This window comes from Oncorhynchus keta, chromosome 26 (assembly GCF_023373465.1).
Source record: "Oncorhynchus keta strain PuntledgeMale-10-30-2019 chromosome 26, Oket_V2, whole genome shotgun sequence".
Taxonomy (NCBI): Eukaryota; Metazoa; Chordata; class Actinopteri; order Salmoniformes; family Salmonidae; genus Oncorhynchus; species Oncorhynchus keta.
In genome coordinates this window covers 32,117,771-32,131,582 of record NC_068446.1, presented here as the reverse complement: position 1 = coordinate 32,131,582, position 13,812 = coordinate 32,117,771, and the positions used below count along the sequence as shown (strand labels likewise).

Here is a 13,812-nt window from a genome sequence, read left to right as displayed (position 1 = left end):
CCCGGTGGGTGGGTCAGGCAGGGAAGTGGAATTTTTGGGGCAGGTTTCTGTGAAGAAATATCAGTATTTGTACCCCCTTGGAAGCGCAATGGAGGGCTGGAATTTCAGGAATTAGCTGTGGTATGACATGAAGCCTGGAAGGCAGAGAAAAAGACTCGGGGAAAGAAGGAGGCAGGACTGACCGGTCAACATGTAATGAGGGAGGGGGATCAGAGGGGAGGGCCAGGGCTCCGAAAAGCAAAAGAAAGCAAGCCTCGGAGGGGAAAAGGAAATCCATCAAGAAAAACGTGTGGATTATCATTGCCGCTGTAAGGAGAGGGACAAACACACAAAGGGACAAAGCTATTGCGAAACCTTATCAGCCCTCTTATAATGATCTAAAGTTGTGAAATAACCCTAAATAAATATTAAAATACCCCTATTGGCTTTTTTTATATGACACTATTCGAATAATATAAATGTGATAAATAGTACAAATTACTAGGACATTACCTATGAATAGGCTGTGTACTTAAAAACAATGTGTAATGACCTTTGGCAAAATATGTTGATATATTTCGTTTAGTTTAGAATAATGATTTTTCGTTCGATATCATTAGTTATTTATTTATAGCAAACGTGGAAAATCGATTGTGCAATTCATCTTTACAGAAAGCATAATACCTTGAGCACTGACGGTTAACTGGACTCTGAACAACTGGAGCCTGTCAGGTTTGAATTAAATAGATAATATAGCGCCCTCCAGTGGATAATATAGGTAATTACCTAACAGATAAGGTTTCAGTTGTGCATTGTACAGTTCCATCTGAAATCAAGTCAGTAACCTTTTGCATGTCTGTTAAAATGAAAACAATTATGTGACCTATAAAACACATAACATATTTGAATAAGCAGTTTATAACATTGTGATAGCTGTTTGTCTATAACATCCTCTGCAAGATCAAACACAATCAAATGAACTTAGGGTATTTCTTAATAAAAAATAATACAGGTTTATAGTGAAACTAGTGGTGTTTTAGATTGACATATATTGATTGGTCGTACATACTGAACATATTTTTCTACAACATCAAGTCCATCTTAAACATGGCTCTTTTCATGAGATCTGATTTCACACTTCACCCACTTGATTCATTTTTGCCTTCATCCAGGAATGATTTTCTGATCATTCCCCTCTCTTTTTCCTCTTTTTGGCGTATACCCAGTCCATTCCATAGTTCACTCTCCTATTACAGTGGTACATTTCCTCAATAGTAACCTAGAGTGCTCTACAATCAATCGTCTGATCAGACTACATAAAGTCCATCACAAACTAAAGGAGATTTTTTTTTTTGCTTTCATTTGAAGGAGAAAAAAAGGAAGAGAAAGTTATTCTAGAAACTATACAGTATAAATTAACGTATAAGCCCCCTGTTAACAAAGAAGTTGTACTATTTTTTTTAAAAGACAAAAGAAATATGTGGAATGTTTAAAAGCTACTGTACAAAATGTAATTATTCTTAAGCCACCCGGCAATATCCTCAGGTTCTCATTGGTGCCTTTCGGGATCGAGGGTGGAGTCAGTCATTCCTGAGTGACATAGAGGGAGGACCCTCTATATACCAACTCTAGGAAGGGAAATGGGCTGTGCTGTACAGTACATCAATGTACACTATAAAGACTGACCGCTTCACAAAAGTAAGCTCTCCACAATAGAGGCAACGGAAAGACACTCAGTAACCTCAATGGAGAACGATGTTCCTTAATGGGTCTGTCTTCAGGCTAGGACAATATTCATGTTTTTTGGTCCGATTCCTAAACCAAGGAGTGTTCAGTCCTTGCCCAGTATGTGTCCATAAGCTTGTGGACACACAGAATCCCCTACTCCATGCATTCCACAGGGAGTTCAGGTCCTTAGACTTCTTTAGGCGAAGTGATTTGTTCCTCTACCTCTCTTGAACATGCTCTCTCTCTCATGGAGTTCCTTCCCGAGTCATCATTTCTTGGACAAGAATTTCATCTTATTTCCTGAAAATGAAAACAGGCAACAGAACCGGATGAAAAAAACGTTGGTGTGAGAGACAAGTTCTGGCAACCCTTTCATACATTGAGGAGGAATGTAGTTTCACTAATGTATCACAATTTACAATGACAATTGAATCAGAAACTATTATCCAGAGTGACTTGGGATATGATCTATTTAGGTACTAGAGTGGATAGGGTGTATGGGAGAGGATTTGGGCCTCACCTAGACCCTTGAGGAATTTGTTGACCCCACGTTGCTCGCTCCCTGGGAGAGAGTCCAGGTAGTCTTGTGACCTCACCTCAAACAGACCTGGACACACAACAACAACAACAGTAGAATAATGAGAACACATACAACTGTTAGACAATTGTGCAGAATTGTCATATAATTATGCATTTCAGACAGACTTACAGATTCCAAAAGCAGACTTATCTTATGGCAGTGCCCATAACCTGGTACTGTTCCCCCTCTCTCCATACTTCTTAGACGCTGCCTGGCTGTACCCCCTCTCTCCGTACCTCGTAGACCCTGCCTGGCTGTACCCCCTCTCCGTACCTTTTAGACCCTGCCTGGCTGTACCCCCCTCTCCGTACCTCTTAGACCCTGCCTGGCTGTACCCCCCCTCTCCGTACCTCTTAGACCCTGCCTGGCTGTACCCCCCCTCTACGTACCTCTTAGACCCTGCCTGGCTGTACCCCCCTCTCCGTACCTCTTAGACCCTGCCTGGCTGTACCCCCCTCTCCGTACCTCTTAGACCCTGCCTGGCTGTACCCCCCACTCCGTACCTCTTAGACCCTGCCTGGCTGTACCCCCCCTCTCCGTACCTCTTAGACCCTGCCTGACTGTACCCCCTCTCTCCGTACCTCTTAGACCCTGCCTGCGCTGCTCTCTCTCTGCGACGAACCCAGCGAACATCTGGGTCTCCATGAAGACCTCCAGGAACCTTTTCAGACTTTTTGAGGTGACAGCCTTGCGAAAGGCCTCGCGCTGAAAGTAGGACGGCGTGGGGGAGGAGGGGGCTCCAGACTCATCCTCTCGATCCCCCCCGCCCATGAAGAGAGGGTAGTGGCCCACCATTTCTACGAAGAAACATACAAAGGCCTCCGACACCACGGTACTGAGGGAGCTTGAGTCTGGGGAGAGAGAGGAAAGAGAGAGAGAGGAGAGAGAGAGAGAGAAGAGAGAGAGAGAGAGAGAGTAAGAGAGCCTTTCAACACGGAGGTCATATGCTTGCGTAATAAAAATATCAGTTGTCACATAGACCTTCATCAAGGCTGTATCGGTCATAACAAGACCCTTCTGCGAGACGTGTTAATATAGTAGCACTGACTCACCGGTGGGCATCTCACTGGCCAGTTCCTTCCTCTTGTCCAGAACATGTTCCAGAGCAGTCTGCAGCTTATGAGGCAGAATGGAGTCCTCGTCATCCAGCTGGATAGGAAAGACCGAGGTGTGAGAGGAAAGGATGACCGTGTCCCATGAGCATAGAGGTGTTGCTACATATATAGCTGTAGACAACTGTTTAAGAGATATACAGTATGTTGTTGGTCTGTTGCTATAGGTACTGTTGTTAGAGGTTTATACCTGTCTGAGGAAGCGGCTGTTGCCGAGGTCGACCACCAGGACCTAAGGAGAGAGCAAAGGGCAGGGTGATGTCATTTCCTGTCAGTTTGGCAGCCTCAGCCCTTTCTCAGAGTAGAGACCATTGTTTAATGGAGGAAAGAGTTGAGGTCAGGGGTACACACACACACACACACACACACACACACACACACACACACACACACACACACACACACACACACACACACACACACACACACACACACACACACACACACACACACACACACACACAGTCAGCTGGGTTCGGGAGTCTGGTCTCACCTCCTCTATGGGCAGCTCTTTGAGACTGGGCAGGGAGCTGGATAGCAGACCCACAATGAAGGGTGTGGGGGTACACACTATGTCCAGCATGGCAGGGGGTAGCACGGGGATGTAGGTGTGTTGCCAGGTGAAAGGGTAAAGTAGAGCAACCACCGCATGGCAGCACTGAGACAGAGTACTGCAGAGAGGGGAGAGAGAGAGCAGGGGAGCGAGGCAGAGAGATGACTATTGTTGATAAAGCACATTGCTCATTTGTAATACTCATATATATTGCTTTGGCAACAGTGGCAACCACCCATTCATGCGAATAAAGCAGTTGTTGAATTGAGAGAGAGAGAGAGAGAGAGAGAGAGAGAGAGAGAGAGAGAAAGAGAGATGGGAGATGTATAATTTGGAAAGAGAGAGAGAACAGGGTGTCAACTACTAAAATCTAGTCAAATGATATAACCGCATGTCTTCAATGTAGTTCCCGTTTCTACCACAAGATGGTGTTAGCAGATTCAAATGTGTTTACCCAATACTTATTTTGGAACATAAAACTGAACATTGCATTTTTAAGCATGGCTTTAATGTATGAAGAATTGTAAAGTTTTTTTTTTAAGGGAGTGGGATTTAACACTATAAAATATATACTGCGAGAGCGAATGAACTAACACCACACTGTTAACTTAATGCCTCCAATATGTGTGTCTGTTTTCATTTAATTAATTCAAAAACAATCAGTGATTGCGAGGCCAGGTTTCCACTCGTTTCAATGCAACAGTAGAAAAATGTCACATTGGAACGACACACAATCTATTGTGGATTCACAGGCATTTCAAGTGGGCTTTTAAAAAGCAATGAAGTAGCACACTACACAGAGCAATGTACTGTATATCCAAGAAAGCCTACAGTATTTAGCATGTCAAGAAAGACCAGCGTAGCAATTCAAGGGTTTATCTCACGGCGCCCATCAATAGCAGGTGATTAGTGGATGCTAGTGTGTCAATTGGTTGCACAAACACCAGTCTTACAGCTTAACTTTCGACACTAACCCTGTCTCTGGCTTCCATGACACATTTCCAGAGAGAAATTATTGTTCCCTAGACGACTGTATAACACAACAGCATTCCTTCCTTAACACACTCTGTCTCTCTTTCTCTCGTCCAGGAGTCATCTGTCTCGTGTGTCTGACCGTCCATCGGTCTTGTGTGTCTGACCGTCCATCTGTCTCGTGTGTCTGACCGTCCATCTGTCTCGTGTGTCTGACCGTCCATCTGTCTCGTGTGTCCGACCGTCCATCTGTCTCGTGTGTCTGACCGTCCATCTGTCTCGTGTGTCTGACCGTCCATCTGTCTCGTGTGTCTGACCGTCCATCTGTCTCGTGTGTCTGACCGTCCATCTGTCTCGTGTGTCTGACCGTCCATCTGTCTCGTGTGTCTGACCGTCCATCGGTCTTGTGTGTGTCTGACCGTCCATCGGTCTTGTGTGTGTCTGACCGTCCATCGGTCTTGTGTGTGTCTGACCGTCCATCGGTCTTGTGTGTGTCTGACCGTCCATCGGTCTTGTGTGTGTCTGACCGTCCATCTGTCTCGTGTGTCTGACCGTCCATCTGTCTCGTGTGTCTGACCGTCCATCTGTCTCGTGTGTCTGACCGTCCATCTGTCTCGTGTGTCTGACCGTCCATCTGTCTCGTGTGTGTCTGACCGTCCATCGGTCTTGTGTGTGTCTGACCGTCCATCTGTCTCGTGTGTCTGACCGTCCATCTGTCTCGTGTGTGTCTGACCGTCCATCGGTCTCGTGTGTGTCTGACCGTCCATCGGTCTCGTGTGTGTCTGACCGTCCATCTGTCTCGTGTGTGTCTGACCGTCCATGGTCTCGTGTGTGTCTGACCGTCCATCTGTCTCGTGTGTGTCTGACCGTCCATCGGTCTCGTGTGTGTCTGACCGTCCATCTGTCTCGTGTGTGTCTGACCGTCCATCGGTCTTGTGTGTGTCTGACCGTCCATCGGTCTTGTGTGTGTCTGACCGTCCATCGGTCTTGTGTGTGTCTGACCGTCCATCTGTCTTGTGTGTGTCTGACTGTCCATCGGTCTTGTGTGTGTCTGACCGTCCATCGGTCTTGTGTGTGTCTGTCATATCCTTTTCACTGTCCGCTGCCTCTCACCTGGTCCCACCTCACAGGTCCCAGGTCAGTAGAGGAGTAGCTAGAGAAGGTTGACTGATCGATAGCCCTGGCATAAACCCACAAGCCCCTGGTTCCTGTCCCTGTCCCAATAGCCCCCAGAAGTTTCAGTCTTTTAAACATTTTAATGAACTGGATAGGTGTAAGCTACTGTATACGGTAATAGCTCCTCCTTATATAGGGGCTATTGTAAGGGTCTAGGAGAGGGGGGGGTTCTTTTTGGACAGTGTCCCACCTGAGTTTGTCAGCGGTGAAGAGGACCCTGCGCTCCAGAAGCAGAGAGGCAAAGACTCGGAGGAGCAGACGCAGCGACAGAGAGGAGAACAGACACTCAAAATCTACATGCTCTAGACGAGAGTCAGACGGACGACACAGCTCTATCACCTGCAAGAGACAGAAGGAAAGAGAGAGAGACAAAAAGAGGGAGAGGGGAAAAGGAGGGAGAGAGGGATGGAGAACAAGAGAGAGATCTATATAAATACCCTATACACATCTAGACAGGAGTCATAAACACACACAGGGTTAAGCACCAAATACACATACATAGACAAAGTGACATACTAACTAGATAAATAAGACCTCAAGTCAATTATGTTTTGAATACAGTAAAGTGACAGGGCCAGTTGAGGTCTGTGCTCTAGCCCCCCAAACCTGCTGTGCACAGCTATTCCCCCGCACCTCAGTGCCTGAGCCAGGCAGGAAGTTCTTGACAGTGATGGTTCTTCCCGGGGCTGGGAATGGAGCCTCCATGATGCCCCTCATGAAGGGCTGCACAAGGGCTGGAGAGATGGCCCTCCTCTTCTCCACCTCATCCAGGATCTGTGGAGTCAGACACAACATATACATAATTCAATATGGAATAGAGTACATTACAAAGTAAACTAAGCATTCTGAAAACCTACTGTATACACTATACACTCACACGCTCCCCTACATCCACAGATGTTTGCACATGCACGTTCACACAGATGAATCAGTAGCTCATTACAGGGGAGCCTAACCCACTATTCCACTGCGGTAACTACTTCAGCTGGGGTTCATATGTGTCTCTGTGTACTGGGGCCAGGGCAGCAGCCCAACAAGCCGCGGTGGGAAAGTGGCAACCAGGGAGAGGGAGGGTGGGGCTCTGTGGATGCATAGGGTGGTCCCTCCCTGTGGGGTCCTTTATGTTGGCTCCAGTCCCTCTCCCTGTGGGAGGCTGTGGGTGGCTATACTGAAGGCTGGGGGAGAATCTCAATTGCATACTCCTCGCGTCCTGTCTCCTCACTTCTTTCTCAAAACCCATTGGAGGAGAAAGCCAGAGGTCCATTTCCTTCAATGGGTTTTGAGAAGGAGGCAAGGAGAGAGGATGCGATGAGTATGCAATTGAGATGTTCCCAGGAGTTTGGCCTGACTATGTGACCTGACCAGGAAAAACTGTCTCTCTTTGACCTAGGTGTATAGATCTATACACAGCAAATTCTCCAGTGTTAAATCTACGCTGTGTTAAAAGTAACACTGTTCCAGGGTCTATACAGGTCCACACCTTTCAGTGTTAAATGAACACACAGCTTAGTGTAAAGCCTTATTTGCACATTTCCCAGTGTGCCTTTCGAGTGAATTGAGTTACCACCCATGACTGACTGTATTTGTTAGTGGTAGAGACATGATTGTTCGCATTCATTCAGTTTCAGTCCTGTGGCCTTCACCAAGTGAGATCCTAAGCAAATATGTTATAATTCAAATATAATTATTTAAGACAATACAATACGTATTTCATAAGGCCTAGTTATACCCTAATACAGTGGCCTTATTGCTGGCTTGTAAAGTAAAGTGTAATTCCTATTGGTATCCAGCCAGAAAGTCTTTCTGAACTCAACCTGCATTCAGAATGACTGCCAGGGTTGGGAAGACTAAGATAAAAGACTACCTAAAGCATCTAAACAAAATTTCAGTTACGGGGGCAAATAAGTCCAATGTATATGCAAAAACATAGAAAATCTTCTTTAAAAAAAAACAAATCTACCTGCAATAGAGCATGCTGGGAAAAATGATAATGATGGACCTGGTTTCTTTTCTTTTTTTTTATATTTTATTTTTGCATTTTCCAATTAAGAACATTCAAAACAAAAGTGAAAAGATATTGGACAACGATAGAACAAAGTGACAATAACAGACGAACATAACAAAAATTCATTATAATTATAGTTATATAAACAAACATACAATAATAAAAAATATGAAAAAACAATAAAAAATAAAAAAAACAACGAGACATTGGATCACCTGCCGTAGGGTAGCGTATGGTATCGCATACCCCCTGCCAGAAACCATGTAGTTTTGAACACTGCCAAATGGAATGGAGGAATGTTCCTTCATCTGAGCCACATCTAAAACATAGGGAGGAGATATCTGGGTTGAACCTGTGCAGTCTAGATGGGGTGATATAGAGCTGATGGAGGAAATTAAACTGGATCAGTCTGTATCTGGAGTTCAATGTGGATGTAGCCCCATCCCTGCATAGGTCACTCCATAGATCCTCATCAAGATCAATACCCAGATCTCTCTCCCATCTAAGTCGGGGTGTATCTAGCCCAGGCAGTGTTGATCCTGACATAAGAGCATTGTAAACACGGGAAATGGTCTTGAACAGTGGTTGGTCTGCGTGGCAGAGTTGTTCAATAGGTGACATCTTAGGTAGGTTCCATTGTCCCTTGAGAGTCACCCTAATAAAGTTTCGTAGTTGTAGGTAGCTAAAGAAGTCCCTGTTAGGCAAGTGGTATTTCTGTTTCAGCTGATCAAAAGACATAAGAACTCCCTCCTCGTAACAATGTTCCAGAAGAGTGATCCCCTTATCAGACCATGGTCTAAAGTTACTATTCTGGAAAAAACATAGGGATCAATCTATTGTTCCATAAAGGGGTTTTAGGGGAAAGGAATCCCCCTCGTCCGAACAGCTCATGCAGTTTGCACCATGCCAGGACAGAATGTATGATTAAAGGGTTGTCTGTGATGGTTTTTATAGATTTTCTGTCCCATTTGTAAAACATATCTGCCCCAGTGTCATCATTTACCTCAAGCTTTTCAATGTTCAACCATGAGGGGGAGGGACCATTGTCAAACCTCTGAGCAACAAACCTAGACTGTGCAGCCCAGTAGTACATTCTAAAATTGGGGAGGTTTAAGCCCCCTTGACTGTAATCAAGGGTCAGTTTATCCAGGCCAACCCTAGGGGTTTTGCCGTGCCAGATAAACCGTCTGGTTAGCTTGTCGAGAGAGGAAAAAAAATGCTGCGGGAACAGGGATAGGAAGAGATTGAAACAGATATAGAAACCTGGGCAGGACATTCATTTTAATTACATTGATTCTACCCAGTAGAGTGAGAGGTAAGTCCATCCATTTACAAAGGTCAACCTCCACCTTTTGCAACAAACTGGCCAGATTGAGTTTATAGAGGTTGTTCAGATTACCATCCACCATTATGCCCAAATATGTGAAGCCCATAGGCGACCATCTAAAAGGAAACTTGTGCTTAATGGTATGATGGTCAAAGACAGACAACGGTAAGATTTCGCTTTTATCAAGATTGACCTTATATCCAGAGAAAGAACTATAACACTGTAGTAGGATCTGCAAGTGAGAGAGGGAGTGTTCTGGGTTTGTTAGGAATAAGATAAGGTCGTCCGCAAAGAGTGATAATTTATGGGTATGGGGGCCCACCTCAAAGCCATGTATGTCAGGGCACGTTCTAATAGTCTCAGCCAACGGTTCGATGGCGAGGGCAAAGAGGTGGGGGCTAATTGGGCAACCTTGTCTGTTCCCCCTATAAAGAGGGAAAGAGGAGGAAGTAATCCCATTGGTAGCAATCATAGCTTTAGGAGATTTGTAGAGTGATTTTATCAAATTTACAAACACGGTACCTAAACCAAACTTTTCCAAGACACGAAAGAGGTATGGCCATTCAACCCTATCAAAGGCCTTTTCAGCGTCGAGGGAGACTGCGACACCCGGTATTTTGTTTTTGTTAGCAAAGTGAATTATATCAAAGAACCTTCTGAGATTATTGGAGGACAATCTATTAATTATGAAGCCAGTCTGATCTGGGTTGACCAACAGAGGAAGACATGACTCCAGTCTCTTAGATAGCATCTTGGTGACCAGTTTACAATCTGTGTTAAGGAGAAAGATTGGTCTATAGGAGGCGCACTTTAGCAGGTTTTTCCCTTTCTTGTGTATTACAGTAATCACTGCTTGAGAGAAGGACTCTGGAAAGCAGTTGTCTTCTCTGGCTTTTTTAAGTACCTCCATAAGGTTGGGGACCAACAGCTCCCTAAATTCTTTATAGAACTCTGGAGGGAAGCCATCCTCCCCAGGAGATTTATTAGAAGGTAAGGATTTAATGGCCTCCAACAATTCAGGGACTGAGAAGTGTTCACTCAGGCGCTCGCTGTCTTCCCCTGACAAGCATGGGAGGTTGAGAGAGGAGAGAAAGGAGTCTATCTCTGATAGATCATCGCTTGATTGGGAAGTGTAGAGGTCTTCATAATATTTCTTAAAAGTATTATTAATTTCAGTAGGGTCGAAAGATATCTCTTTAGTGAGAGTTTCTATGGCATTAATTGTCCTCTTACTTTCCTCTGCTTTCAGTTGCCATGCCAATACTTTGTGAGCTTTCTCTCCAAGCTCATAATAACGCTGTTTTGATTTAGTGATGACCCTTTCAGCTTGATATGTGTTCAGAATATTATATTTAAGTTTTTTATTTACCAAAAGCCTGTATAGATCTTTAGTCGGGCCTCTTTGGTAGGTTTTCTCTAGCTCGGAGATTTCAGATTCAAGAGCACTCAGTTCCATACCGTTTTTTTTCTTCAGCCCTTTAGTATAGGAAATAATCTGTCCCCTCAGGTAGGCCTTCAATGTGTCCCAAAGAATGAAGCTGTCAGGAGCAGAGGGTTTGTTTGTCAAAGTAAAAATATTGATCTGCTCTTTGATGAATGCACAAAATTCAGGTTGCTTTAGAAGTGTAGAATTTAGTCTCCATCTATATGCTCCATTTACCTTGGTAGGAATGGAGATTGATAATACCAGAGGAGAATGGTCACTAAGCAATCTGGGGAGATACTCGACATCTAACACTCTATGAAAACAGTTGTGTCGAAAGTAAAAAGTTATCTATGCGTGTGTGTGTCTTGTGTGGGTGTGAATAAAAAGAGTAGTCCCTATCCTGTGGGTGCAACTGTCTCCAGATGTCTAGTAAATTGAGATCTTTCATGAATGACATGGTGAGCTTGCCGGCTTTGGTAAGAAGTGAGGGTTTATCAGAAGACCTATCAAGAACTGTATCTAAGCAAAAAATTTAAATCTCCTCCAACCAGTAGCCATCCTGGTGGTGCTTGAGCAACCTGAAGGAAGACATTCTGAATAAACATATGGTCATCGAAGTTAGGAGCATAAATATTCAATAGGGTCCAAGACTCTGAAAACATATGCCCCTGCACCAAAACAAACCTGCCAGAGGGATCAGAGATGGTGTTGTTGACGCAGAAAGGGATGTGTCTACTTATCAAAATTGCAGTTCCTCTTGCTTTGGAGTTAAAAGAGGATGCAAAAACTTGTCCTACCCATTCCCTCTTCAATTTCTTGTGTTCACTGGCTGTAAGATGTGTTTCTTGTAAAAACACAATGTCAGCCTTTAATTTCTTAAGGTATGTATAGACTCTTTTCCTTTTAATCGGGCTGTTAAGACCTTTTACGTTGAATGTGACATATTTTAGTGGATTAAGCATAGGTTGGGTTTCAAATATGTAACTGAATAGAAATCTATCATATGCAGATAATTAGGAAATGTTTCAACTTTGGTTTGAGCACAAAAGTGACCTGTGTGTCTCTTTCGGGAGGAAACAATAAACATAGAAAAAAGGAAGAAAAAAATACTAAAAATCCCACCCACCCCGATTGTCAGACTAGAACAACAGTCCCAACAATCAAACATGAATACACTTGTAGAGATACGTTGCTGCTCGCTTTGCATCTTGCTCTTACTAGCTAAACCTTGGCGTAAACTAAAACCTAAATTGAAAACAAACGTTGTGAATAGATATTTATGGCTGAATATTTACTGCCCACAGTAGGGGCTGCTTGAGTCTCTTTACGAAAGATTAACATAAATGAGGGGGAAAGCAGTGGGCCTAAACCCACTTATTGCTTCGCCCAGTAGATATGGACTAAACCAAAATATACTCTCCTGTAAATGTAATAGAACTCACCCCGGGAAGATACGGTTAGTTGAAAATGTACAAATCAATTAAAGTGACCAGGAGATACCAGCAGTTCAATCCGGGTAAGAGAGAACAAACAAACTGCATTTTATCCCCCAGAGAGACCGTCCTGGCTCAGACTCAGACGTTGCTCAGTTCTTTGAGAAAAGTGTGCACTTCTCCCGGTGTGTTGAAGAGATGGCTTTGGCCTTTGTACTGAACTTTCATCCGCGCAGGGTGGATGAGGTAGCCGGTGATGTTCTTCTCCTTCAGTGCTTTGGCGGCAGGTCTGAACTGCTTGCGGCGTCTGGCGAGATCCGCGCTCATATCCGGGAAAAGGCTGACCCTCTTCCCATCGATGGTGATGTCCCCTTTGGCTCTTGCGAGTTGCAGTATCTTCTCTCTGTCTTGGAAACGGAGGAACCTGATCAGGACGGCTCGTGGGGGCTCATCTGGCCGGGGTTTCGGCGCTGATGTTCTGTGGGCGCGTTCGATTTCCAGCGGCTTGGTGAAGTTGGTTATGCCTAGGACCTCCGGGATCCATTTGAGTGAAGAAATGGACCGGGTCACGGCCCTCGCTGTCCTCTTTCAATCCCACCACACGGATATTACTACGTCTACTCTGGTTCTCCATCTGATCTACTTTGTTTTTGAGGTAGGCATTGTCCTTTTGCAGTTGTGTCAAGACCATTCATGGAGGATTTCAGGTCATCAATGGAAGAATGGAGTTCAGCCGTTTTCTTATCGATTTTCAGAGAAAGACCTCTGTTACCATCCTGAATTTCCCGGAGGAGAGTAGCCAGCATGTCAGCAGGCTCGCAAGAGGCTGCTGAGAGCAACAGTCTGGAACTGTCGTCTGAGTTATGAGGGCTAATGCTAATCTTGCTAGCTGTAGCGTTATCGTTATCTTGGGAATCAATGACGTTTTGGTCGTCCTTCTTGCCTCTCGGTCGGCGGTCCATGGCTCTTTGGGAAGGTAAGTACTTGACAATTTATCAGCCGATGTTAGAATATTGTTTCAACGTTGTTATTTAGGTAAAAATAGAATAACTTTGAAGAGCTCGGTTTGTCAACGTCTGCTCAGCTCCGCGGCATCACGTGTCTTTGGTTCAACTCTGTTTATTAACACCAATGAATGTTAAACCAATGAATGTTAATTTAACATTACAGAGTTAATTTAACTCTTGAATCAACACTATAAATGTTACATTGGAAAATCAACACTATGTAAAATTGGCCAATTTGCTGTGTTCACATAGTATACTGTACCTTGGAGAAGAGGTCGAAACAGCCCAACCGACTGATGATGCAGTAGACCTCTGGCAGCCTCCGGCTTTTCCCAGTGGGCTGTGGATAGTTAGACAGGGTCAGAACAAACAGCACATCAGAAGACATGAGAACCCAGACAATACTTGGATTAGACCTGTGCAAATAAGGCTCTCCGTCTTGAACTTATATCAGTGCTTTACCTGGACTGAAATACTGTAGGTGATGGTACTCATTTTGGGTACCGGTAGTATT

At 44.4% G+C, this 13,812-nt stretch overlaps 1 protein-coding gene across 1 annotated transcript in view; it reads right to left on the bottom strand.

Annotated features, from left to right (window-relative positions):
* Positions 1-590: 590 nt before the first annotated feature.
* The window catches only part of si:dkey-82f1.1 (DENN domain-containing protein 2A), a 58,792-nt gene continuing 45,570 nt past the window's right edge, over positions 591-13,812 (bottom strand). The window contains exons 12-20 of the mRNA XM_052480559.1: positions 13,561-13,638; positions 6,734-6,874; positions 6,291-6,439; positions 3,893-4,070; positions 3,590-3,631; positions 3,340-3,436; positions 2,869-3,138; positions 2,228-2,314; positions 591-2,007 (exon numbers count right to left, since the gene is read on the bottom strand). Of these exons, the coding sequence (XP_052336519.1) occupies positions 1,976-2,007; positions 2,228-2,314; positions 2,869-3,138; positions 3,340-3,436; positions 3,590-3,631; positions 3,893-4,070; positions 6,291-6,439; positions 6,734-6,874; positions 13,561-13,638 (1,074 nt within the window). The 3' untranslated portion in view covers positions 591-1,975. The remainder of the gene's footprint in view (positions 2,008-2,227; positions 2,315-2,868; positions 3,139-3,339; positions 3,437-3,589; positions 3,632-3,892; positions 4,071-6,290; positions 6,440-6,733; positions 6,875-13,560; positions 13,639-13,812) is intronic.